The sequence below is a fragment of the Tachyglossus aculeatus genome, chromosome 1 (genome assembly GCF_015852505.1).
Source record: "Tachyglossus aculeatus isolate mTacAcu1 chromosome 1, mTacAcu1.pri, whole genome shotgun sequence".
Classification (NCBI taxonomy): Eukaryota; Metazoa; Chordata; class Mammalia; order Monotremata; family Tachyglossidae; genus Tachyglossus; species Tachyglossus aculeatus.
Genome location: NC_052066.1, coordinates 154,120,595 through 154,148,185, shown reverse-complemented (window position 1 = coordinate 154,148,185; position 27,591 = coordinate 154,120,595). Strand labels below are relative to the sequence as shown.

Below are 27,591 nucleotides of genomic sequence, written 5' to 3'. Positions count from 1 at the left end.
AGTTGTTTACCTTACAGTCCGTTGCTTGGGCCTCTGCATTAGGTCACTAAGATCCTTCCTGACAGCTGGTTTTTTTAGCTGGAGCTATTCAGCGCATGATGAGGATTTCAGAGGTTGGACCTTAAGACTTGCAATTGGGCCAGGATCGGGTGACACCGTATCCATGAGGTAAACTCTGGTGTCTGGGCATCTCTCGTTAATTGGAGTCCAGGAGGGGTTTCAAAATTAGCAGCCCCTGAGGATTTATTATGGTTCTGCAGAATGCGCTGACACGGAAAGACAAAGCAAGTACATTCCTGAAAGTACTGTCATCTTCAAACCTGGTCTCCTCACGGTGAGAATCAGTGTGGTTTAGTGGAAAGAAGATGGGCTTGGGAGTAGGAGGACGCGGGTTCGAATCCCAGCCCCGCCACTTGTCTGCCGTGTGACCTTGAGCAAGCCATTTAACTTCTTTGTCCCTTGGTAACCTCATAGGTAAAATGGGGATTAAGACTGTGAGCCCATGTGGGACAACCTGATTATACTGTATCTACCCCTGTGCTTAGAACAGTGGTTGACATATAGTAAGCACTTAACAAATACCATAATTATTATAATCACTATTATTATTATTTGCCCTAGCAGGATGTGCAAAATGGAAATCCAGTAAATATCGAGATCAAGAATCTGATTCCTTTTGAAAAGCAGCAAGGATTAGGAGCATGAAGGTGCCACAAAGGTTCCAGGATTCATTGATAACAGTGCTTTGCACATAGTAAGCGCTTAACAAATGCCATCATTATTATAATCACTATTATTATTATTTGCCCCAGCAGGATGTGCAAACTGGAAATCCAGTAAATATCGAGATCAAGAATCTGATTCCTTTTGAAAAGCAGCAAGGATTAGGAGCATGAAGGTGCCATAAAGTTTCCAGGATTCATTGATAACAGTGCTTTGCACATAGTAAGCGCTTAACAAATGCCATCATTATTATTATTATTATTAGATTAGTACGGTACTAATCAATAATAATTTAGTACTGACTGTACTAATCAATAACAAAAATAATGATGGCATTTGTTAAGCGCTAAGTATGTGCGAAGCACTATTCTAAGTGCTGGGGAGGTTACAAGGTGATCAGGTTGTCCCACAGGGGGCTCACAGTCTTAATCCCTATTTTACAGATGAGATAACAGGCACAGAGAAGTTAGGTGACTTGCCCAAAGTCACACAGCTGACAAGTGGTGGAGCCAGGATTTGAACCCATGACCTCTGACTCCAAAACCTGTGCTCTTTCCACTGAGCCATGCTCCTTCTATGTGTATACACTTATACCTACGCATACACAGGAAGCCCATCAGATCAGAAACCATCCCAGTCCTATATGAGGTAGGATAGCAATGCATGAGACTAGGTATTTAATCCTCATTTTACAGATGAAGAAACTGAGGCACAAAATTTAATAATAATAATTGAAAATAATAATTACGGTACTTGTTACATAATAGTAGTAATAATAATGGCATTTATTAAACGCTTACTATGTGCAAAGCACTGTTCTATGTGCTGGGGAGGATACAAGTTGATCAGGTTGTCCCACAAGGGGCTCACAGTCTTCATCCTCATTTTACAGATGAGGAAACTGAGGTACAGAGAAGTTAAGTGCCTTGCCCAGAGTCACACAGCTGACAAGCGGTGGAGCAGGGAAAGACTGTGAGCCTACTGTTGGGTAGGGACCGTCTCTATACGTTGCCAACTTGTACTTCCCAAGCGCTTAGTACAGTGCTCTGCACACAAGCGCTTAGTACAGTGCTCTGCACACAGTAAGCGCTCAATAAATACGATTGAATGAATGAATGAATGAATTTGAACCTCAGACCTCTGACTCCCAAGCCATGCTTATTATGTGCCAAGCACTGTTCTAAGCATTGGGGTAGATATAAGTTAATCAGGTTGGACACAGTCCCTGTCCCACATGGGGCACACACTCTTCTCCCCATTTTCCAGATGAGGTGACAGACACAGAGAAGTGAAGTCAGAGCAGACCAGTGGCAGAACCAGGAGTGGAACTCAGGTCCTTCTGACGCCCATGTCTGTGCTCTATCTACTAGGCCACACTGCTTCTCTACGTGACCTGCTCATGGTCACACAGCGGGGAAGTGACTCCGATGCCTCAGTTCTTTCCCCTGGGCCCTGGCTGTCACGTGCCCTGGAACCTCCAAGTCACCTGGGTTCACACCAGAATCCACCAGTGATCAATCAATCAATCAATCGTATTTATTGAGCGCTTATTGTGTGCAGTTCACTGTACTAAGCGCTTGGGAAGTACAAGCTGGCAACATATAGAGACGGTCCCTACCCAACAGTGGGCTCACAGTCTAGAAGGGGGAGACAGAGAACAAAACCAAACATACTAACAAAATAAAATAAATAGAATAGATATGTACAAGTAAAATAAATAAATAGAGTCATCATCATCATCATCATCATCATCAATCGTATTTATTGAGTGCTTACTGTGTGCAGAGCACTGTACTAAGCGCTTGGGAAGTACAAGTTGGCAACATATAGAGACGGTCCCTACCCACTAATAAATATGTACAAACATATATACAAATATACAGGTGCTGTGGGGAAGGGAAGGAGGTAAGATGGGGGGGATGGAGAGGGGGACGAGGGGGAGAGGAAGGAAGGGGCTCAGTCTGGGAAGGCCTCCTGCAGGAGGTGAGCTCTCAGTAGGGCCTTGAAGGGAGGAAGAGAGCCAGCTTGGTGGATGGGCAGAGGGAGGGCATTCCAGGCCCGGGGGAGGACGTGGGCCGGGGGTCGATGGCGGGACAGGCGAGAACGAGGTACGGTGAGGAGATTAGTGGCGGAGGAGCGGAGGGTGCGGGCTGGGCTGGAGAAGGAGAGAAGGGAGGTGAGGTAGGAGGGGGCGAAGTGATGGGCAGCCTTGAAGCCCAGGGTGAGGAGTTTCTGCCTGATGCGCAGATTGATTGGTAGCCACTGGAGATTTTTGAGGAGGGGAGTAACATGCCCAGAGCGTTTCTGGACAAAGACAACCCGGGCAGCAGCAAGCGATGGCAGACAGCCTCTCCTTTCTGGCTGACCAGTAAGCCGGGCGGGCTGCCTGCACGAGGAGGAGCAGGGGGAGGCTGTGGGAGCTCGTGACCAAGGACTATTTCTCGCAACTGGTGAGGCGCCCAGAGGCTGCCCCGATCAGGGTCTGTTTAGCTGCTATTTTTCATGGTTGCTATTTTTATTGTGCAATTTTAACTTGCCTTCATTGACTTTGCATTATAGAGTGCTGTTATTCATGTCTGTCCCCGTGTGTGCCACGGTCTGGGTCTGAATTTGATTTTCTTGCAATTTCCCCAGTGCTTAGTACTGGGCCTTACACATTGTAAGCACCTAATAAATGGGGTAATAATCGTAGTAATAATAATCTGACATTTCTCCCCCAGCAAACCACCATTTCCCAGTTTGCAAAGAGTAATACCACTCAAAATCACATTCCCAGAAGTCCATGGAAAACACGATAAAAATTTCTTCATTATTACTCATCACAGCAATGGGTACACCATCTACTACATTATTGATAACAATAATGATAACAGTAGTACTAATTGTGGCATTTGCTAAGCTCTTACTATGTGCCGAGCACTGTACTAAGCGCTGAGGTAGAAATAAGATAATCGGTAGGAGGGAGAACAGGCATTGGATCCCCATTTTGCACATGGGGGAACTGAGGCACAGAGAATAATAATAATAATAATAATGGCATTTGTTAAGCGCTTACTATGTGCAAAGCACTGTTCTAAGCGCTGAGCATTGTTCTAAGTGCTGAAGCGCTGAGAAGTGAAGTGACTTGCACTGCAGCCAAGTGGAGAAGCCGGGATTAGTGTGGCCTATTGGAAAGAGCATAGACCTGTGAGTCAAAGGACCTGGGTTCTAATCCTGGCTTCGCCACTTGCTTGCAGTGTGACCTTGGGCAAGTCACTTCACTTCTCTGTGCCTTCGTTCCCTCATCTGCAAAATGGGCTTTCAATACCTTTTCTCCCTCCTATTTAGACTGTGAGCCACGTGTGGGATTTGATCATCTTGCAGGGCTTGGCACAGTGCTTCACAAATATCACAATTACTATTATTATTATTATTAAATGGATTGGTAAAAGGCACTACCACCACTCAAAAATCTCCAGTGGCTACCAGTCAATCTGCGCATCAGGCAGAAACTCCTCACCCTGGGCTTCAAGGCTGTCCATCACCTCGCCCCCTCCTACCTCACCTCCCTTCTCTCCTTCTCCAGCCCAGCCCGCACCCTCCGCTCCTCTGCCGCTAACCTCCTCACTGTACCTCATTCTCGCCTGTCCCGCCATCGACCCCCGGCCTGGAATGCCCTCCCTCCACACATCCGCCAAGCTGGCTCTCTTCCTCCCTTCAAAGCCCTACTGGGAGTTCACCTCCTCCAAGAGGCCTTCCCAGACTGAGTCCCCTTTTTCCTCTCCTCCTCCCCATCGCCCCAACCGTACTCATTCATTCATTCAATCGTATTTATTGAGCGCTTACTGTGTGCAAAGCACTGTACTAAGCACCTGGGAAGTACAAGTTGGCAACATATAGAGACGGTCCCTACCCAACAGTGGGCTCACAGTCTAGAAGGGGGAGACAGAGAACAAAACAAAACATATTAACAAAATAAAATAAATAGAATAGAATAGAATTGGCGTTAAAAGAATGAAATGTGTTGCCTGGATTGTAGTAGGAATTAAGCAATGAGGGGGGCGAGTTGAATGAGTATTTTAAAGCCAATGGTAAGGAGTGTTTCAATGGAGGTGGACAGGAAACCACTGATGGTCCTTGAGGAATGGGGCGATGAAGACAACGTTTCCTTCGAAAAATGATCCGGGGAACAGAGTTAAATATAGACTGGGGTGGGAAGGGACAGGAGGCAGGGAGGTCAGAGAGAAGGCTGACGCAATAGTCAAGGGGCAATACGATCAATGCTTGGATCGGCGTAGAAGCAATTTAGATGGAGAGGAAAGAGCCGATTTTAGTGATGTTCTGCTCGCAGAATCGACAGGTTTTGCTGACAGTCTGAATATGTGATTTGAGACAGATGAGGTGAGGAAAATGCCAAGACTGTAGGCTTGTGTGACAGGGAGGATAGTGGTGAAGTCTACAGTGAAAGGAAAGATGGGTGGGAAGATGAGGAGATCCACCATTCTGTAAAAAGCTGCTTCTCATAGATTATAAGAAAAACAGCATTTTAAAGCTTGTAAATTTATGTCTTTTTCAGCCCAGGAGAAACATAAAATGTTATACTTGGAGTTAGAACCGAACAAATTATCTTGCTTCTTTAGAGTAATTCGGCCCTGCACTAGAAACAAAGCAAGCAAGTACAACCATGACAAAAATTGAGTTACAGCGTTAACTCTTTTTTTAAAAAAAGTACTATACATGAAATGGCTTTAAACTATTTTACGTAAGCCTTAGATATGAATTATTTCAGTGCTAGACCCAAATATTTTCCTGCTAAATATGTGTAGGACAATGCAAAGCTATACATACTAGTTTCATCAAATAATGTTAACATCCGCCTTGATACACAGAATGCCATTTTGAACAGTCTGCTGTTACAGGGAATGTGTCTGTTATGCTGTTGTGTTGTAGTCTCCCAAGCTCTTAGTTCAGTGCTCTGCACACGGTAAGCACTCAATAAATACGACTGACTGCCTGACCATCCCAGCATGAATTTAGAGACGGGGAGTTTGTGAAGCCTTAAAAAACAAATAATCAACACTACCTACTTTGAATTGGAAGCGTTCAACTGAGAGCAGTGCAGTACCACCGTGCACTGTATACACTCATAGGAACCACAAACACACGGGCCATCTAATAAACTTCATGTCCAAGACATGAAGGGATTTTCCATCACCTCCTGACAAAACTGGCATTGAGCCACTGATTCAATGAGCTGTATCAATAAAACCAAGAGAAGACCCAGAATGATCTCGGTAACAAAACACACTTCACAGGCGATTAGAATTCTGTCTCATCCACTGGGGTTGAGACCAGGGTCACCGCGTTCCAATTTCCAACCTGCCTCATTTATAAGTGTGAAATGGAAATAATCCTAGCAGGGAGCATATGAGTATCTCCCTCTGAATCAAAAGTAATGACTCAAAATGACTGCCTCATAAGCATAAGTGGATAATTAGATGTGCCAGGAAAACTTCAGGTGATGAAAATACAGCACTGTTCTGCTTTCTCCATTTCCATAACGCAAGTACAACTTTCCCTGAATAAAGTAGATGTCTGCTATTCATTTTTTATTATTATTCATTTTTATTAATATCTGCCTCCCCCTCTAGACCGTTCGTTCGTTGTGGGCAGGGACCATGTCAGCCAACTCGGTTGTATCATCCCCTCCTAAGTGCTTAGAACAGTGCTCTGCACACAGTAAGTGCTCAATAAATATGATTGGCTGATGGCTAATTCTTTCCTCTGAATCCCAAGAAGGCACGCATATAACTCTTTAGAGAACCCTTACTTGGTTCAGAGGAGAAAATGAAATGACGGATTCTATATCAGTGAGCGTAGCTTTTCTAATGGTCTCACCTTACCTACCTTCCCATACCTCCTTCCCCTCCCCAAAGAACCTATATATATATATATGTTTGTACAGATTTATCACTCTATTTTACTTGTACATATTTACTATTCTACTTATTTTGTTAATGATGTGCACTTAGCTTTAATTCTATTTGTTCTGACGACTTGACACCTGTCCACATGTTTTGCTTTGTCGTCTGTCTCCCCCTCCTAGACTGTGAGCCCACTGTTGGGTAGGAACCGTCTCTATATGTTGCCGACTTGTACTTCCCAAGCTCTTAGTACAGTGCTCTGCACACAGTAAGCGCTCAATAAATACGATTGAATGAATGACTGAATGAATCTCTGCCCTTGAGCACCCTGCACAGCGACTGGACAAGCTCCAGGAGGGTGAAGTTTTAGGAGACCAAAAGAACTCAGTCCAAGTTTGCTCCCCAGAGCTAAGCACGAATGGACTTGAGCCCTTACCCCCTAGGGACTTAGGTCATAACCCCAATCCATATCCTTTACAACCCTCTCCCCCCACCACCAGCACTTATCATCATTAATCGTATTTATTGAGCGCTTACTGTGTGCAGAGCACTGTACTAAGCGCTTATGTATCTCTGTTTACACTCATTAGCTTCCCTTTACCAGTATTTCATTTTAAATGTCTAACCTGCTGAACAGTAAGATTTCCGAAGGCAGGGATTGTGTCTATTTACACTATTGTACTCTCCCAAGTGTTCAGCACAGTGATCTGCACGCTGTAAGCATCCAATTAATGCCAGGGATTGATTGAGATTCTTTCAGTCTTTAGAAAGGCCCAGGAGTCATGCTGAGAAGTCCAAGGGAGGGTGTGGAAAGGTATGCAAACATTCACAACACATATAAAACTGTAAATACTAAACCTCTGAGGCTGACTGGGTTGGAATCTGGCATGTGTGAAAATCACCTTTAAGATATCTTCCCCAGGTTCCCAACCATCTTAGAATTCAAACGACCTCCCATCATTAGATAAACAATGGGCTGCTAATGCCCAATATGGGGAAAGGAGAGGGAAAGAAGAATTTGTTTTACTTGGAAAGAAAACTGCTTCCCAGCTTGAAGTCGATGTTGTTTTACAGACTTTTTTTCCCCCTAATTCAGTTTGATAAAACTCATTTCCAAGAATTTAAAAAGTCAAAAAGAAAGAAAGAAAGAAAGGAAAAAAAAAAAACAAGTTTAACTGCAGAGGAGCAATCATCCCATCCTGCTTTTGGCGGGGAAACACTGTACCTTTCTGAATCCAGCTGGGCCCTCCAAAGAGTTGTGATTCTGTTTAAAAAAAAAAAGGAGAGAGGGGGAGGGAAAGTGTATGAAACGTCAATGCTGACAGTATCTAAAATGGAATATTCAATCAATCGTACTTATTGAGCGCTTACTGTGTGCAGAGCACTGTACTAGGCACTTGGGAAGTACAAGTTGGCAACATATAGAGACGGTCCCTACCCAACAGTGGGCTCACAGTCTAAAAGAATATTCATTTTGTCAGGGGGATGTTTCTTTAAAAAGGGCTCACAGTCTAAAAGATTATTCATTTTGTCAGGGGGATGTTTCTTTAAAAATTCTGGTCGTCTGGACAGGCTGAGCCTGCAGGTGATTCGGTTTAATGAGCTTTTTAACTCGCATCAGGCACACAAGACTAGTTGGGTTCTGTTTTCTGATGATTTCAGCCAAGAAGTAAGCAGGCATAGCTTTGATTGTACTGACGCCTAGTGGCTCTCTACATTTGAGAGTGTGGATTTGTTTAGTGGTGGAGAAACAAGCCTCCTTCCTCTCAGACTTCAGGCCCGAGCGCCTGCACAGTGGAATGGCCTAGGGTGTTAGTGGCTCCCACAGCACCATTCACACGCTCTCCTCTCTGCCAGTCCCACTGGAGCCCCGAACGCCACAAGTGAGAAGGAAGGCAGGGCTGCTGCAACTGCGACGTGCCCATGCCGTCTTTGCCCACATCTGCCAGCTACACGCAGACCCTGGACTAGAACCCAGGTCTCTGATTTCCAGGGCAGTGCTTTATCCACTGGACCCAATCAGTGGTACTTTTCGTGAGCTTACTGCGTGCAGGGCACTCTACTAAGGGCTTGGGAGAGTACAACACAACAATATAACATACATATTCGTTCTTGTTCTCGTTCTCGTCTCGTTCTCGCCTGTCCCGCCAACGACCCCCGGCCCACGTCTTCCCCCGGGCCTGGAATGCCCTCCCTCTTCCTCCCTTCAAGGCCCTGCTGAGAGCTCACCTCCTCCGGGAGGCCTTCCCCGACTCAGCCCCTTCCTTCCTCTCCCCCTCGTCCCCCTCTCCATCCCCCCATCTTACCTCCTTCCCTTCCCCACAGCACCTGTATATATGTATATATGTTTGTACATATTTATTACCCTATTTATTTTACTTGTACATATCTATTCTATTTATTTTATTTTGTTAGTATGTTTGGTTTTGTTCTCTGTCTCCCCCTTTTAGACTGGGAGCCCACTGTTGGGTAGGGACTGTCTCTATATGTTGCCAATTTGTACTTCCCAAGCGCTTAGTACAGTGCTCTGCACATAGTAAGCGCTCAATAAATATGATTGATGATGATGATGATGATATCCCCTACCCTCAGTGAGCAACTTATTCTGAGTTGCTTCCCTGCCTGTAACTTATTTCCATGCAGATTGAGAATTCCTTAAGGGCAGAGACTGTGTCCACCAACTCTATGGATTGTACTCTCCCAAGCGTTTAGCATAGTACTGTGCATGTAGTATGCGCTCAAGTGCTCAACCATCTTACTATTATATTTATTTTGTTAATGATGTGCACTTAGCTTTAATTCTATTTGTTCTGACGACTTGACACCTGTCGAGGGGCTTAGACTTCAAATGACCTCCCATCATTAGATAAACAATGGGCTGCTAATGCCCAATACGGGAAAGGAGAGGGAAAGAAGAATTCGTTTTACTTGGAAAGAAAACTGCTTCCCAGCTTAAAGTCGATGTTGTTTTACAGACTTTGATTGACCAATATTAGCCTTCAGGAATAGTCCTGTTCTGGGTCTGACCTCTTAGGCTCTGTCCTGCATGTCCCTCGCTAGTTAATTCCAAATGCCTGTTCTCCTTCCTCCTCAGAGACACTGAGTCCCGTATGGGACAAGAACTGTGTCTGACCTGATATTTGGGTATCTATTTGGTATCTTATTGAAGGCACATGTCCTCCAAGTAGTCTTCTCTAAGCCTTCCTCGCCTCTTCTCCCACCCTCTTCTGTGTCTCTCTGACTTGCTCCCTTCATTCATTCCCCCCAACCCCAGCCCCAAGGCACTTCTGTATGTATCTGTAATTTATTTTTTTATTTATTTATGTGTATTAACATCTGTCTCCCCCTCTAGACTATGACCTCGTTGTGGGCAGTGAATGTGTCTGTTTATTGTTATCCTGTACTCTCCCAAGCTCTTAGTGCAGTGCTTTGCACACAGTAAGCGTTCAATAAATATGATTAAAAGAATGAATGTCTACCCCAGTGTTAAGCACATAGTAAGCGCTTAACAAATGCTGCAGTGATAATAATTATCCTATAATAATGATCATTGCAATCATTATGGTTATTATAATATTATACATGCTATAAATATAATTTATGATTATGTGTAATATAAAATATAATGTGCATAATATAGAATGTTGTCTATATTATCAGTGGTATGATAAATAATAATAATAATGACGGCATTTGTTAAGTGCTTACTATGTGCAAAGCACTGATCTAAGCGCTGGGGAGGATACAAGGTGATCAGGTTGTCCCACGGGGGGCTCACAGTCTTAATCTCCATTTTACAGATGAGTTAACTGAGGCACAGAGAAGTTAAGTGACTTGCCCAAAGTCACACAGCTGACAAGCGGCGGAGCCGGGATTTGAACCCATGAACTCTGACTCCCAAGCCCGTGCTCTGTCCACTGAGCCACACTGCTTTCCTATATGATGATATCTACATCAAATATAATGATAATATAAACGTATGTATAATGATAATTGTCATAATTCTTCCTGGTAAGCCCCGCTGGGTCTCTTCAGCAGCAGGGTCTCACTGGACCGGGTACCTACCAGCAGGTGGATGGAGTCAGTGATTTTGGATTTGTAAACCATCCAGCGATAGCGGACGTCCTCCAAGTCTTCAGAGTTCCCTTTGGTGGACCAAAGATGAAGGAGATTTTCAAAGTGGTCCTGCCCTTCGGGAATTCGGGACTGCAACTCCTGGCGGGGAAGACAAAGAGTCCCCCACGTGGGTTAGACACCTGCCAGCCACGCACCAAAATTGGGATTCTTTACCATACCCCCTGCCAGATGGGAACATCAAATCTCCCTTCACCCCTATAAAATAAGTGTGAGTTAATAACGCTTTCTCCATCTCACAGGGTTGCAACTGAATCCGTGAAGTGTTTAAACTCCCAAGGGAAACGTATTCTAGATTAATAAGGGAATCCCACAATAATGCATCTGCAGGATTTTGCTCCACTCACTCTTCTATCTGTGGGTTTTACCGCTGATGTGCTAATGTACTGATGATTAGTGAATAGTACATGGTTATTTCCCAGCATACCAGAGTGGACCAAGAACAGGTCTTTAATAATAATAATAATAATAATGGTATTTTTTAAGCGCTTACTATGTGCCAAACACTGTTCTAAGTGCTGGGAGAGATACAAGGTAATCAGGTTGTCCCACATGGGGCTCACAGTCTTATTCCCCATTTTACAGATGAGGTAACTTAGGCCCAGAGAAGTTAAGTGACTTGCCCAAGGTCACACAGCAGACAAGTGGCGGAGCCGGGATTAGAACCCACGACCTCTGACTCCCAAGCCTGGGCTCTTTCCGCTAAACCACGCTGCTTCTCTCATTAAAGAATGGTCTTTAAGAAGCTGGAAAATGCATTTCATTCCTACCCATTCCTGTCCAATGGGCTCAAAACCACAAAACTAAAAATAAACCCAACTTGGAGTCACTCCAGAGTCTCTTGCTCCTTGCCAAGCCCATGTGTTCCAGCAAGTAGGATGATGGTGTCCATAAACCCAGTTTCCTGGAGAGAGGGGGCTTCCAGAAAGCAGGCACTGAGGTATAACACAATTTGCCTATGCCTTGGGATCCTGCTAGGATTCATTCATTCAATCGTATTTATTGAGCGCTTACTGTGTGCAGAGCACTGTACAATTCAGTAACAGGTAGAAACAATCCCTACTCAACAACGGGTTTATTTTTATTTTGTTAGTATGTTTGGTTTTGTTCTCTGTCTCCCCCTTTTAGACTGTGAGCCCACTGTTGGGTAGGGACTGTCTCTATATGTTGCCAACTTGAACTTCCCAAGCGCTTAGTGCAGTGCTCTGCACACAGTAAGCGCTCAATAAATACGATTGATGATGATGATGATGCTCACAGTGCGGAAGATGGGCTCACAGACGTAGGTCTTAGAATCCCAAATCTCCAACCACTGTCCCTGGAAAATATTCTAGGGAGGGAAGGGGTTACGACTTCACCCCTGCTCTTCCTCCTTTTTCCCAATCTCTTTCCCCAGTCAGAAATGTCACGTTGCTACTACATGAGGCTTCAGTCTACATGGTTCCTGCTCTGAGAGGCAGCAGGGAGGCAGAAAACGGTCAGGGAAAGGAATGAGGGAAGAGTAACCACAGAATGTGGGCCAGTTTAAAAATACACCCATACTACAGAATGCAGTCCATTAGAGGCTCGCCAAATACCAGGGTTTACATGAATCACACTGTAGCCCAGCCCTTGGGTCAATCGCCCTGAGGAACACTATGGATAATTATCTATCACGCTGATGTCTACAATGAAGAAGAAACCCACTGCTGGGTAGGGACTGTCTCTATATGTTGCCAACTTGTACTTCCCAAGTGCTTAGTACAGTGCTCTGCACAAAGTAAGTGCTCAATAAATATGATTGATTGATTGACTGAGAGACAGAGAGAAGAAAAGCAACTGAATGCCCAGATCAAGGCAGAGAATCAGTGTGGCCTAGTGGAAAGAGCACAGCCCTGGGGTCAGAGGACCTAGATTCTAATTCTGGCTCTGTCACGTGCCTTCTGTATGACCTTGGGCAACTCATGTCACTTCTCTGTGACTCAGTTCCCTCATCTGCAAAACGGGGATTCAATACCTGTTCCCCTTCCTACTTAGATTGTGAACTCCAGGTGGGACCTGATTATCTTATATCTGCCCCAGGGCTTAGTACAGTGCTTGGCACATAGTAAGTACTTAACAAATACCACAATTGTAATTATAGCAACACATTAATAATAATGTGTTGTTATTGGAAGGGTGTGCAGTAGGAACAGCTGTAGGGAAGCCTAGGCATAACAGCAGAATGGGCAGCTTTCCAAGAGGGTTGCATAACTTCCCATTGCTCCTCTTCCTTTTTAATAATAATAATAATAATGGCATTTGTAAAGCGCTTACTATGTGCCAAGCACTGTTCTAAGCACTAGGGAGGGGATATAAGGTGATCAGGTTGTCCCACGTGGGGCTCACAGCCTTCATCCCCATTTTACAGATGAGGGAACTGAGGCTCCAAGAAGTTAAGTGACTTGCCCTAGGTCACACAGCAGACATGTGGTGGAGCTGGGATGAAAAAACTCTTCCTGGGTGTTTGGAAAGACAGGTCTTGGAGAGTATTTTTATCCCAAGGCCTTCAAGAGAGAGGATGGGAAAACCAAGCATATAGCTAATTTTCTCAGCAGGATATTATATTTTTCCCGTCACAGACTCTTCAGCGAAAAAACCAGTGCTGAGGAAACGTACCTTCAGCTTGCTTTTTCTTGCTTTCACATCCTCTGGGGTGGAAACTTTCACCTCGATAATCCCGGCCAGTTTAGCATCTTCCACGAGCAACCACTGTTTAAACTTTTCCAGGCTGGAAGTGAAATCTCCTTCTCCAACACCCAATTCTTTCTGCATTAAAGATTAAGGAAGAAGAGTGAAAAGAGTTTCCCTCTGGTTGCAAAGGCTGAGGAAGGACAGGTGAGGGATCACTTTTTCTTTCTTCTTTTTTGGTATATGCTAAGTTCATTCATTCATTCAATCATATTTATGGAGCACCTACTGTGTGCAGAACACTGTACTAAGCGGTTGGGAAGTACAAGTTGGCAACATATAGAGACGGCCCCTACCCAACAGCGGCTCACAGTCTAGAAGGGGGAGACAGACAACAAAACAAAACATGTGGACAGGTGTCAAGTCATCAGAATAAATAGAATGTGCCAGGAACTCTACTACACTCTGGGGTAGATTCAAGCAAATTGGGTTGTACAAAGTCCCACATTGGGGCTCATGGTATTAACCCCCATTTTACAGATGTGGTAACTGAGGCCCAGAGAAGTGAAGTGACTTGCCCACAGCAGACATGTGGCAGAGCTGGGATTAGAACCCAGGTCTTCTGACTCTTAGGCCCATGCTCTTTCCACTAGGCCAAGATCTTCCTCGCTCGTGAACCTGGACTTTAAGGAAAGAGCTAGAATAGCTTTGACCGCTCCACATCAATGTTATTGGAAAAATAAGGACATCTGGGGTTGGGGGAGGCTGCTGGATGTCTTCTTGAGCCAATCTAAAGAACTGATGGACCCAGAATAGTGGATGTTTGGTAAGTCCCCGGCGCCAAAGCTCTCCTTCTACCTACCCTCACTCCTGGGGCAGGTGCGCTGGGACTATTTCACTGGCCATAACAGAGGGAATCTATCCCAGCACTTAGTACGGTGCCTGGATCACAGGAAGTGCTTAACAAATCCCATAAAGGAAAAAGGAACAAGATGGAGCAAAGGAAGGGAGGAAGTGTGACAAAAGAGTGAAAAGCAGTATATTATGGCCTCGTGGAAAGAGCACAGATCTGGGACTCAGAGGACCTGAGTCCTAATCCCGGCTCTGCCACTTATCTGCTGCATGGCCTCAAGTGACTTGCCCTACTTTTCTACGCCTCAGTTTCCTCATCTGTAAAACTGGGGCTCAGTCTTTTTCTCCCTCTTATTTACACTTTGGGGACGGGGTCTGTGTCCGACCTGATGGAACTGTATCTACCCCAGTGCTTAGAACGCTACTTGGCACATAGTAAGTATTTAACAAATACATTAATAATGATGATGGTGGTAATAATAAAAATAATAGCAATAATCCTTCAAATGGGATAGGGGAAGGTGTGTGGATCGGTCAAGTTGCCCCACAGTGTCTCCCAGTAGGCAACATCTGAGTTTGTTCAATAGCTAAAATGGCCCCAGGGCCAGCCCATAGTTAATAACAATTATAATAATAATTGTGGTATTTGTTAAGTGCTTACTATGTGCCAAGCACTGGGGCAATAATAATAATAATAATAATAATGGCACTTATTAAGCGCTTCCTATGTGCAAAGCACTGTTCTAAGCGCTGGGGAGGTTACAAGGTGATCAGGTTATCCCACAGGGGGCTCACAGTCTTAATCCCCATTTTACAGATGAGGTAACTGAGGCCCAGAGAAGTTAAGTGACTTGCCCAAAGTCACACAGCTGACAAGTGGCGGAACCGGGATTTGAACCCCTGACCTCTGACTCCAAAGTCCGTGCTCTTTCCACTGAGCCACGCTGCTTCTCTAATACAGGGCAATCAGGTTGTCCCACGTGCGGCTCAGTCTTAATCCCCATTTTACAGATGAAGTAACTGAGGCACAGAGAAGTTAAATGGCTTGCCCAGGGGCACACAGCAGACAAGTGGCAGAGCTGGGATTAGAACCCACGTCCTCTGACTCCCAAGCCCGTACTCTTTCCACTAAGCCACACTGCTTCTCTATGTAGCTTCTGTAAGTTGAGTAGCCAGAAGTCCGATTTTGAGGAGAAAGTGCCTCCATGGCCTGCCAAGCTGTGACATTCGGAGCCCTTCCAAACGTAAACCAGGATGCTAAGCTAGCTCTCTTCCTCCCTTTAAAGCCCTACTGAGAGCTCACCTCCTCCAAGAGGCCTTCCCAGACTGAGCCCCCTTTTTCCTCTCCTCCTCCCCATGCCCCCAGCCCTACCTCCTTCCCTTCCCCATAGCACCTGACCATATGTTTGTACAGATTTATCACTCTAATTTATTTTACTTCCACATATTTACTATTCTATTTATTTTGTTAATGATGTGCATTTAGCTTTCATTCTATTTGTTCTGACGACTTGACACCCGTCCACATGTTTTGTTTTGTTGTCTGTCTCCCCCTTCTAGACTGTGAGCCCGTTGTTGGGTAGGGACCGTCTTCTCTATGTTGCCGACTTGTTCGCTGTGTCGGGCCGGGAGGTGGAGCGGGCCAGCGCCCAGCGGGTACTTGCCAAGCGTTCAGTACAGTGCTCTGCACACAGTAAGGGCTCAATAAATATGATTGAATGAATGAATGACGCTGGTCCTTTAAAAAACTAAATGGCAAAAACAAAGAACAAAACGATGGTTGGGGCAATCGAGGAGGGTGGGCACGGATCTGCATGCTCTGGGAAGCTTGCCTCCCCCTGTTTCGTGTCTCAGGGAGAGAGCACAATCCTCACCCAGCCGTAATGCCCATCAACAGCATTCCCTGCATGCCTGGAGGAGCCGGGTTTCGGGATGTGGTTTGTCATCCCTTTTTTCTTCCCTGAGTCGGCATTCGCTCTTTTCAGCTGCCAGCTTCTGACGAGGCTGGAAGACACAAAGGAACACGATCTGTAAAGAATGATCTCTAATAATCTCGAGGTTACCTCAGACTCAAAGAACTTCTCTTACAAGGCCTTTGACCATTCATTCATTCATCCAATCATATTTATTGAGCGCTTACTGGGTGCAGGGCACTGTACTAAGCGCTTGGGAACTACAAGTTGGCAACATATAGAGATGGTCCCTACCCAACAGTGGGCTCACAGTCTAGAAGACAGCATCTATTCTCTGCACACTCAACAGTTGCCATGTCAATTTAATTGGTAATTGTTAATTGTGGTATTTGTTGAGTGCAGACTATGTGCCAAGCACTGTATAAGAGCTGGGGTAGATATACGATAATCAGGTCACGCATAGGGCTCACAGTCCAAGATAAGCAGTGCGGCTCAGTGGAAAGAGCACGGGCTTTGGAGTCAGAGGTCATGGGTTCAAATCCCGGCTCCGCCAATTCATTAATTCATTCAATCAATTATATTTATTGAGCGCTTACTGTGTGCAGAGCACTGTATTAAGCGCTTGGGAAGTACAAGCTGGCAACATACAGAGACGCTCCCTACCCAACAACGGGCTCACAGTCTAGAAGGGGGAGACAGACAACAAAACAAAACATGTGGACAGGTGTCAAGTCATCAGAATAAATAGAAATAAAGCTAGATGCACATCATTAACAATTGTCAGCTGTGTGACTTTGGACAAGTCACAACTTCTCTGGGCCTCAGCTACCTCATCTGTAAAATGGGGATAAGACTGTGAGCCCCATGTGGGACAACCTGATCACCTTGTAACCTCCCCAGCGCTTAGAACAGTGCTTTGCACATAGTAAGTGCTTAATAAATGCCATCATTATTATTAGTAGTAAGTAAGAGGGAAAATAGGAATTGAATCCCCATTTTGCAGATGCCATGTCTATGACACAGCTAACAATAATAATAATAATAATAATAATAATAATAATAATAATAATGGTATTTGTTAAGCGCTTACTATATGCCAGGCACTGTACTAAGCGCTGGGGTAGATACAAGCATATTGGGCTGGACACAGTCCCTGTCCCACATGGGGCTCACATGTTTAATTCGCATTTTACAGATGAGGTAACTGAGGCCCAGTGAAGTGACTTGCCCAGGATCACACAGCAGAGAAGCAGCAGTGCCAGGATTAGAACCCAGGTCCTAATTCCCAGGTCTATGCTCGATCCACTAGACCACAAGATGACTGGCAGTTCTCCTATAATACGGGGATTGCCCTCTTGCAGATTCCCCCATTGGAGGACTCACCCCATATCTGACACCGCACACACATTCATTCATTCAATCGTAATAATTGAGTGCTTACTGTGTGCAGAGCACTGTACTAAGCGCTTGGGAAGTACAAGTTGGCAACATATAGAGACGGTCCCTACCCAACAGTGGGCTCACAGTCTAGAAGGGGGAGACAGAGAACAAAACAAAACATATTAACAAAATAAAATAAATAGAATATGTACAAGTAAAATAAATAGAGTAATAAATCTGTACAAACATATATACATATATACAGGTGCTGTGGGGAAGGGAAGGAGGTAAGATGGGGGGATGGAGAGGGGGAGGAGGGGGAGAGGAAGGAGAGGGCTCAGTCTGGGAAGGCCTCCTGGAGGAGGTGAGCTCTCAGTAGGGCCTTGAAGGGAGGAAGAGAGCTAGCTTGGCAGATGGGCAGAGGGAGGGCATTCCAGGCCCGGGGGATGACGTGGGCCGGGGGTCGACGGCGGGACAGGCGAGAACGAGGCACGGTGAGGAGATTAGCGGCGGAGGAGCGGAGGGTGTGGGCTGGGCTGGAGAAGGAGAGAAGGGAGGTGAGGTAGGAGGGGGCGAGGTGATGGACAGCCTTGAAGCCCAGGGTTGAGCAGTTTCTGCCTGATACGCAGATTGACTGGTAGCCACTGGAGATTTTTGAGGAGGGGAGTAACATGCCCAGAGCATTTCTGGACAAAGACAATCTGGGCAGTGGCGTGAAGTATGGACTGAAGTGGGGAGAGACAGGAGGATGGGAGATCACACATGTACAACTGTGTCTTCTGACTCTGCTTCACGCTGTATCCAGACAGATCCCACAAGGCCTGAAGAGCATTCTCTAATCCTTCCTTCTTTCTTCCCAAAACAGGGACTGAAAACCTCAGCTCTGGCAGGAAGAAGTGAACTCTAATTCTTATCCAGTTTTCCCTCATGCCAAAATTCTGCCCTGGAGCAACTGACACTGCCTTTGAAAGGAACCGGATAAACTTGCCTGAGACCCCAGTTTGGTACTTAGAACACTTTAGGGTGCTTCCTTAGCCCTGCTTTTGGTGGCAATAGTAAAGTCCCAGAGAAGAGTTTGCTTGACTTTATACAGGGCCCAGCTCCCAATTTTATGTTTTTAACGGTATTTATTAAGCATTTACTATGTGCCAGGCACTGAATAAGCACTGCAGTAGAGGTAAGCTAATCTGGTCGGATACAGTCCATGTTCCATAAGAGGCTCACCATCCTAATCCCCATTTTACGGATGAGGTAAGTGGGGCACAGAGAAGTTAAGTGACTTGCCCAAAGTCACAGAGCAGATTAATTGCGGAGTCGGGACTAGAACCCAGGTCCTCTGATTCCCAGGCCCGAGCTCCTGCCAATAGGCCGTGCTGCTTCCCCAGAACAGAGGGCTGTGAGACCATGACTCCAACACAACACTGTAAATCCTCATCTCCTCTTCTTGCCCCCAAGGATCAATCAGTGGTATGTATTGAGTACTTTCTCTGTGCAGTCAGTCAATCATTTTTTATTGAGTGCTTACTTTGTGTAGAGCACAGTACTAAGTTCTTGGAAGAGTACAACAGAGTTGGTAGACGTACCCTACCCACAAGGAGCTTACAGTTCAGAAGTATCTGTGCTCTACACACAGCAAGTGTTCAATAAATACGATTGAATGAATGAATGAATGCAGGTGCTTGGAATTTGAACTCTTTCTGGAGTGAGACACGTTAAGGTGTTTTTTTTCCCCACAGAAATACAAAACCATGTGTGACTAATGCGAGTGGCTCGCCCTGCCTTGCTCCCTCCACGCTGTGACCTAACAATATGCCCCGGAGCAAGTGACCTCGATCTTGTCTTATCGATCTTGTCTTGCCGCAGACCTCTTGCTCCCCTCCTGCCTCTGGCCTGGAACGCCCTCCCACTCCACATCCGAAAGACAAATACTCTCCCCGGCTCCAAAGCCTTAATGAAGATGCATCTCCTCCAGAAAGCCTCCCCTAACTAAGCCCTCATTTCCTTTTCTCCCACTCCCTTCCGCATCACCTGGATTTGCTCCCTTCATTCAATCCCTCCTCAGCCCCACAGCACTTATGTACCTATCCTTAATTTTATATTAATGACCCAGTCTCCCCCTCTAGACTGTAAGCTCACTGTGGGCGGGGAACGTGTCTACCAACTCTGTCACACTGTACTCTTCCAAGATCTTAGAACAGTGCTCGGCACACAGTGAGCACTCAATAAATACAATTGATCTATCCTAATTGTCAGAGCACCAGGCTACCCAACTTCAAAGCCTAACTAAAATCATATCTCCTCCAGGAAGCCTTCCCTGACTAACCTCTCATCTCCCCCACCCTATTCTCCCTTCCTTCTGAGTCAGCCAGGTACTTGGGTCTGATCCCCCCAAACCCTTTGATACTCACTCCACCCCAACATCCACAGAACTTATATGCATAACCTTAGACTCTGTTGCTCATCTTATCAAGCGCTTAGTACAGTGCTCTGCACATAGTAAGCGCTCAATAAATACGATAGATGATGATGATGTTGCTCATCTTATCTGTAATTCATCTTAATGTCTGTCCCCCCTAGTTCTAGTCTGAAAGATCCTTCAGGGCAGGGACTGAGCCTACCGACTCTATTGTACTCTCCCAAGTGCTTAGTTCGGTGCTCTGTGAGTGCGCCATGAATATCATCGATTGATTGATCGATTGTCAGATTTTCTAGGGACAAAGCTGGGGGAGAGCAAGAGAGCAACGATTTTTAAGAACCACTTTACCCTGACAGCATGTCCTCTAGCACCCGTAGGGAATTCCAGGACTCCGTCAGCTGTTTCAGCTCCTTCTGGATGAGGGCAACCCCTCCTGGAGAAGACTTCTCCATCACCCTCTGGCCATGAGCTTCCACCAGGTGCAGCTGGACCTCTCTGTTGGGGAACTCAGCCGACAGTCTCTACAATGCACAAGGATTGTAATTATTAATCATCATGATATTTTTATTGCTAACGGTACGAATTTCCTCAGAGGAACAGATATTTAAAGCCCAGAGAGGTTAAGTGACTTCATGATAATAACTATGGCACCTGTTAAGAGCTTACTATGTGCCAAGCACTGTTCTAAGCACTGGGGTAGATATAAATTAATCAGATTGGACACAGTCCCTGTCCCCCAGGAGGCTCATGCTCTTAATCCCCAGTTTACAGATGAGGGAACTGAGGCTCAGAGAAGTGAAGTGATTTGCCCAAGGTCATACAACAGAAACACGGAGGAGCTGCGATGAGAATCCAGGTCCTGATCCCCAGGCCCATGCTCTATCCACTAAGCCACAGCTGCTTCCTGAGTGTGACCTGACTTACCTTAGGTCGCGCAGCAGGAGCATCTTCAGAAATGCAGTGTGGCAGAAAACGCAGGGTGGTTTAGTGAGAAGCAACATGGCCTAGTGGAAAGATCACTGGCCTGAGAGTCAGAAAATGTGGGTTCTAATCCCGGCTCTGACATTTGTCTGTTGGGTGACCTTGGGCAAGTCACGTAACTTCTCTGGGCCTCAGTTACCTCATCTGTAAAATGGGGATTAAGACTGTGAATACTACATGGGATCGGGACTGTGTCCGACCCAATTATATTATATCTTCCCCAGGTCTTAGTAAACTTGTCCTCTAGACTTGTGGACAGCGAATACGCCTTCCAACTCTGCTTTACTGTACTTGCCCAGGTGCTCTGAGTACAGTGCTCTGCACACAGTAAACGTTCAGTACATACCATTGCTTGATCATCATCATCATCATCAATCGTATTTATTGAGTGCTTACTATTTGCAGAGCACTGTACTAAGTGCTTGGGAAATACAAATTGGCAACACACAGAGACAGTCCCTACCCAACAGTGGGCTCACAGTCTAGAAGGGGGAGACAGAGAACAAAACCAAACATACCAACAAAACAAAATAAATAGAATAGATATGTACAAGTAAAATAAATAGAGTAATAAATATGTACAAACATATATACATATATACGGGTGCTGTGGCGAAGGGAAGGAGGTAAGATGGGGGGGATGGAGAGGGGGACGAGGGGGAGAGGAAGGAAGGGACTCAGTCTGGGAAGGCCTGCTGGAGGAGGTGAGCTCTCAGCAGGCTTGATTAATTAGTACAGTGTCTAGTACAGTGCTAAGCACTTAGTACAATGCTCTGCACATAGTAAGCGCTCAATAAATACGATTGATGATGGTGCATGCTAAATGATTAACAGATACAATGACAAAAAAGATTCTGACCTCAATTTCCCCAGCTCGGGTCTCTACCTTCCACCTGTCATTGTCCCCCTGGTAGGATTCCAGCTTCTCTTTGACCACCATGATCCACTGCTGTAGTTCTAACAGTACGTTGCTGAACAAGCAGTGCTCCTCGACGCACTGCTGACTTTGCTGTAGCATCATCTGAAACACCAAGAATGACCCCAAGATACTGGCATTAAACCCAGACAAGACACAGGCCTGCTGGTGAAAGGGAATCGAATGGGGAGAGGAAACAGGGGAGGGAAGGGGAGGGAAGACAGACGGCCGACTCCAAGCAAACATCTTTGTGGTTTTGTTCTCTGTCTCCCCCTTTTAGACCGTGAGCCCACTGTTGGGTAGGGACTGTCTCTATATGTTGCCAACTTGGACTTCCCAAGCGCTTAGGACAGTGCTCTGCACACAGTAAGCGCTCAATAAATACGATTGATTGATTGATTTCCCTGAAAATCAACTTCCACGTGTATCTTTGAAGAACAGCGTCTATGAACTCAGCCAGCTGGGGGAGTACCATGACCTCAAATCCTTTCCCATTTAATAAACAGATGTAGCTGCAGAGTTGAGTTCTGTATTAGTTTCTCACTGACACTTAGCTAACTGAGCCAACCCAAGAGCACAAGAGCTGTCCTGAGCATCTAAGAGGAATGACGACTGGCATTTTTTGCAGTGGTCTGGAAAAGGAGATACCTCTGCAACAAACTCACTTCAGTTACTCGGTAGCAGTCCAATTCAGTCTCCTTACTGCGGAGCTAAACGTTACTGTGCGGAATTTCAGGCTGAGGCAACGAAGCAAAGACAGTGGCAGACTGTCCCTTTTTTAAGGGATGTGTTAAGCGCTTACTATGTGCCAGGCACAGTTCTATGTGCTGGGTTAAATGGCGTGGCTCAGTGGAAAGAGCCCGGGCTTTGGAGTCAGAGGTCATGGGCTTGAATCCCAGCTCTGCCAGTTGTCAGCTGTGGGACTTTGGGCAAGTCACTTAACTTCTCTGGGCCTCAGTTCCCTCATCTGTAAAATGGGGATTAAGACTGTGAGCCCCACGTGGGACAACCTGATCACCTTGTAACCTCCCCAGCGCTTAGAACAGTGCTTTGCACATAGTAGGCACTTAATAAATGTCATTACTATTATTATTATTACAAGCCCGAAACCTTGGTGTGACCCTTGACTCCTCTCTCATTCAACTCACATAATCTATCACTAAATCTTGTCGGTTCAACTTTCAAAACATCGCTAAAATCCGTCCTTTCCTCTCTATCCAAACTACTACGACGTTAACTCAAGCACTTATCCTAACCCACCTTGATTACCGTATCGGCCTCCTTGCTGACCTCCCTGCACCCTGTCTCTCCCCACTCCAGACCATACTTCACTCTACTGCTCTGATCATTTTCTACAGAAACGTTCAGTCCATGTTTCCCCAATCCTCAAAAACCTTCAGTGGAAACCCATCCACTTCCGCATCAAACAGAAATTCCTTATAATCAGCTTTAAAGCACTCAATCACCTTGCCCCCTCCTACCTCACCTTGCTACTCTCCTACTACAACCCAGCACTCACACCTCACTCCTCTACTGCCAACTTACTTACCATAGCTTGATCTCGTCTATCTCGCCACCGGCCTCTCACCCATGTCCTGCCTCTGGCCTGGAACACCCTCCCTTCCCATTTCCAACAATTACTCCCCCCACCTTCAAAGCTTTATCGAAGGCACATCTCCTCCAAGAGGTCTTCCCTGACTAAGCCCCCATTTCCTCTTTTCCCACTCCCTTCTGCATCTCCCAGCCCCATTGCACTTATGTACATATCCCTAACTTATTTATATTAATGTCTGTCTTCCCTTCCAGACTGTAGGTTCATTGTGGGGAGGGAATGTGCCTGTTAAATTGTTGTGTTGGAACACTGCCCTACCTCCAAAGACCTCTTCAGAGTGAGATAGTCGGAGGAAAGCTGGCTCATTTTATGCTGGTGACTCGGCTCAGACTGAACCAGGAGTTTCAGATCATCCATTTGAACTTCCAATTCCAGCAAATCTTCATGGAGTCTCTGCAAAGAAAGGCGGAGATTGCGCGTTTCAGAGGCGGTATTATAGGGGAGCCACCGGCTGACCCACCTCTTCTGAAACCTCGGCTGTTGGTGGGTGGACCTCTGCCTCCTCTTTCAAACTCGAGGAGGGAGCTGGAAAGCTGAGGGGACATTTGGGGAAGTTCTCGGCTGATGGGCTCCATTTGGTCAGCCGAGTAACTGGCAGGTCATTGGGGCGAGGGGGTTTCAGGAGGGAGAAAGAGGTCTGAAACAGTTGCTGTGGGCCATAGGCATGGGATTCAATAAAGGAGGAGATGCAGTATTGCTGAGCAGAGGAGAGGGCAGAATAATAGCAGGTGAGGATGAAGTGGAGATAGCCAAAGTCATCCTAGTGCCTGGATGACCGCCATGGACGTTATTACAGGGTGATACTGGTAACCCAAAAACTTTAAATCTGCAGCAAGGATTCAGGTGTGGAGGAGCGGGGGTGGGGAAAGAAACGAAATGTCCAGAAAGAGAGTGGAGCATTCTGGCATGAGAACAGGGCACAAGACTATCTATGGAACTAATTACTGAGAAAACCCTCCAAACTATAATTTCAAGGGATTTTAAAATCTATCAGTGGTATATTTATTGATCACTTAGTGTGTGCTGAGCACTGTACTAAGCATTGGGAAAGTACAATAGAACAGAGTCGGTAGACAGACATTAAAAGAGATATAGTAAAATCAATCGATGGAATTTACTGAGCGCTTACTATGTGCAGAGCACTGTACTAGGCACATGAGAAAGTACACTACAACAGAATTAGTGGACATGCTCCCTGCCCGTAATTTCACAGAAACACTAGATTCAACTTTTGCCTATTTGTAAAACTAAAAAAAGTGTGTTGTACCGATTGGTTGACCGATCAGTAGTATTTTTTGGACATCTCCTAGAGAAAGAACAAAATGCTAAGTGCTTGGGAGAGTTTAACAGACAAAGACTGTTGCCACAATGAGCTTGCAGTCTAGCAGGCGAGGCAGACACAACATAAGAGAGGCAGTGTTGCCAATTTGTACTTCCCAAGCGCTTAGTACAGTGCTCTGCACACAGTAAGCGCTCAATAAATACGATTGATGATGATGATGATGATGGTGGATAGAGCACGAGCCTGGGAATCAGAAGGACTTGGGTTCTAATCCCAGTTCCACAACTTGCCTGCTGTGTGAACTTGGGCAAGTTACATGACTTCTCTGTTCCTCAGTTACCCCTTCTGTAAAGTGGGGATTAAGACTGTGAGCCCCACAGGGGGCACAGACTGTGTCCAACCTGACTATCTTATAATAATGATGGTGTTTGTTAAGCGCTTACTATGTGCCAAGCACTGTTCTAAGTGCTGGGAATATCTAATCCAGTGCTAATACAGTGCCTGGCACAGAGTTAGAGTTTAACAAACATCCGAAAGGAAAAAAAATGATCGGAGAAAAAAAATGTTTTAATAGCGCAGATGAAGCTGTCGATGATATTCATTTTCGTTGTTGCTGTCTCTCAAATATCAGCAACAACAAGATTTGAGTGCCAAAGTGCTGAGATGATAGCTGGGAGGATTCCATCTGGGGAGAAGAAATAGTAAATTGGGGAATGCTTCCTGAAGCGGGTGTCATTTCAGGACTTGGAAGTTGCAGAGAGCTGAGGTGTGGTGGATTTGAAGGAACAGGGAGCTCCGGTCAGGTGAAAGGGGATGAATCAGGAGTCAGAGGTGGGCGATCCAAAAACCTGGCACGGAGAGAAGGTGAGGGTGGGAGAAACGGAGAATGTGAGCTGGAGTTCTGTAAAAGACGAGAGTGGAGACTAGAAAGGACAGACCTGATGGGGTGCTTTAAAGCCAGTGGTCAGGCATTTCTGTTTGATGACAGGAGCAATGGGAACCCCACATTTTTCCTTGGGTAGGACGTCCCCAAAACGAAGGTGGCATAATCTAGCCACAGAGTTGCCCCAACACGCCAACCTACCTGCAGCTTCTGGAGCTGGGCCTGTTTACCACGAAGGTCAGACTGAGGCTCTTTTTCAGCGGTCACCCTGATCCTCAGAGCTGCTAACCTCTCCTGCAAAGGCTCGAATGCAGCATCAAAGTCCTTTTGCTGAGAGAGCATATTCTAGAGAGACAGCAACAACGAAAATGAATATCGTTGCCAGCTTCACCCGCACTTTTTTCCACGGGGTCCCTCCATACCAGTGACCAGTAACCGACGGCATAGCTGGCCAGGACGCTGCATTCTACTCTCTTGAATTGGGCACAGAGGGTAGGATTTCAGCCAGTCCGATGCTCACCAGCAATTTACTTTTCCTTTGCAGAAGACCGTAATGGAGCAGATCTCTGTCCTTGGTGGCGTCAGTCACTTCCGCCATGAGAGACTTTGCTCGCTCCTCACCAAAGATGCCGCTCAGCAAGTCTTTCTTGAGTAATACTGCCGTCAACTTCTCTTTCAAGTCGGAGCTCTCAGACAGTGCTGCCTAAAAGGGAGAATGGGCCTTATTTAAGTATTATACGCTACAATTTCCCCTATTCCTAATCTATTTTAATGTCTCTCCCCCGTGGCCTGTAAGCCGTAAGGGTAGGGTGTTAAGTGCTTACTTTGCATTGTACTCTCCGTGCAGTAAGTGCTCAATAAATACCATTGATTTAATAATAATAATAATAATGGCATTTATTAAGCGCTTACTATGTGCAAAGCACTGTTCTAAGCGCTGGGGGATACAAGGTAATCAGGTTGTCCCACGGGGGGCTCACAGTCTTAATCCCCATTTTACAGACGAGGGAACTGAGGCACAGAGATGTTAAGTGACTTGCCCAAAGTCACACAGCCTACAATTGGCAGAGCTGGGATTTGAACCCATGACCCCTGACTCCAAAGCTCGTGCTCTTTCCACTGAGCCAGAACAAGTTTTCTGGGTTTTTTAAAATAGCATTTTTAAACAGTATCATCATTAATCATACTTATTGAGCGCTTACTATGTGCAGAGCACTGTACTAAGCGCTTGGGAAGTACAAATTGGCAACATATAGAGACAGTCCCTACCCAACAGTGGGTTCACAGTCTAAAAGAGTATGTGCCAAGCACATACAGTATGTCCCAGCTCCACCAATTTCAGCTGTGTGACTTCGGGCAAGTCACTTAACTTCTCTGTGCCTCAGTTACCTCATCTGTAAAATGGGGATTAAGAGTGTGAGACCCCCGTGGGACAACCAATCACCTTGTAACCTCCCCAGCGCTTAGAACGGTGCTTTGCACATAGTAAGCACTTAATAAATGTCATCATCATCATTATCATTATTATTACTATTAATCAATCAATCAATCGTATTTATTGAGCGCTTACTGTGTGCAAAGCACGGTACTAAGCGCTTGGGAAGTACAAGTTGGCAACATATAGAGACGGTCCCTACCCAACAGCGGGCTCACAGTCTAGAAGTCTATTACTATTACTGTGCATTGGGGCAGATATAAATTAATCAGATTGGACATAGTCCCTATCCCACATGGGGCTCACAGTTTTACAGATGATGAGAAATTAAGTGACTTGTGCAAGGTGATACAGCAGACGTGTTGAGGAGCTGGGAGTAGAACCCGTCTTCTGATTTCCAGGCCCGTGTTCTTTCCACCAGGCCATATTGCTTCTGTTACCAATGGAAGGGGAGGACAGAATGAGACGGAGCTCGCTCTGCTCCTAACCCACTGGACAAAGAGCAAAAGCAA

The 27,591-nt window shown here is 45.7% G+C and overlaps 1 protein-coding gene across 1 annotated transcript in view; it reads right to left on the bottom strand.

Annotated features, from left to right (window-relative positions):
- The window catches only part of SYNE3 (spectrin repeat containing nuclear envelope family member 3), an 88,758-nt gene that overhangs the window by 21,097 nt on the left and 40,070 nt on the right, over positions 1-27,591 (bottom strand). The window contains exons 8-16 of the mRNA XM_038746849.1: positions 26,165-26,347; positions 25,846-25,989; positions 23,738-23,872; positions 21,811-21,972; positions 20,319-20,491; positions 16,136-16,265; positions 13,398-13,547; positions 10,692-10,841; positions 7,852-7,890 (exon numbers count right to left, since the gene is read on the bottom strand). Of these exons, the coding sequence (XP_038602777.1) occupies positions 7,852-7,890; positions 10,692-10,841; positions 13,398-13,547; positions 16,136-16,265; positions 20,319-20,491; positions 21,811-21,972; positions 23,738-23,872; positions 25,846-25,989; positions 26,165-26,347 (1,266 nt within the window). The remainder of the gene's footprint in view (positions 1-7,851; positions 7,891-10,691; positions 10,842-13,397; positions 13,548-16,135; positions 16,266-20,318; positions 20,492-21,810; positions 21,973-23,737; positions 23,873-25,845; positions 25,990-26,164; positions 26,348-27,591) is intronic.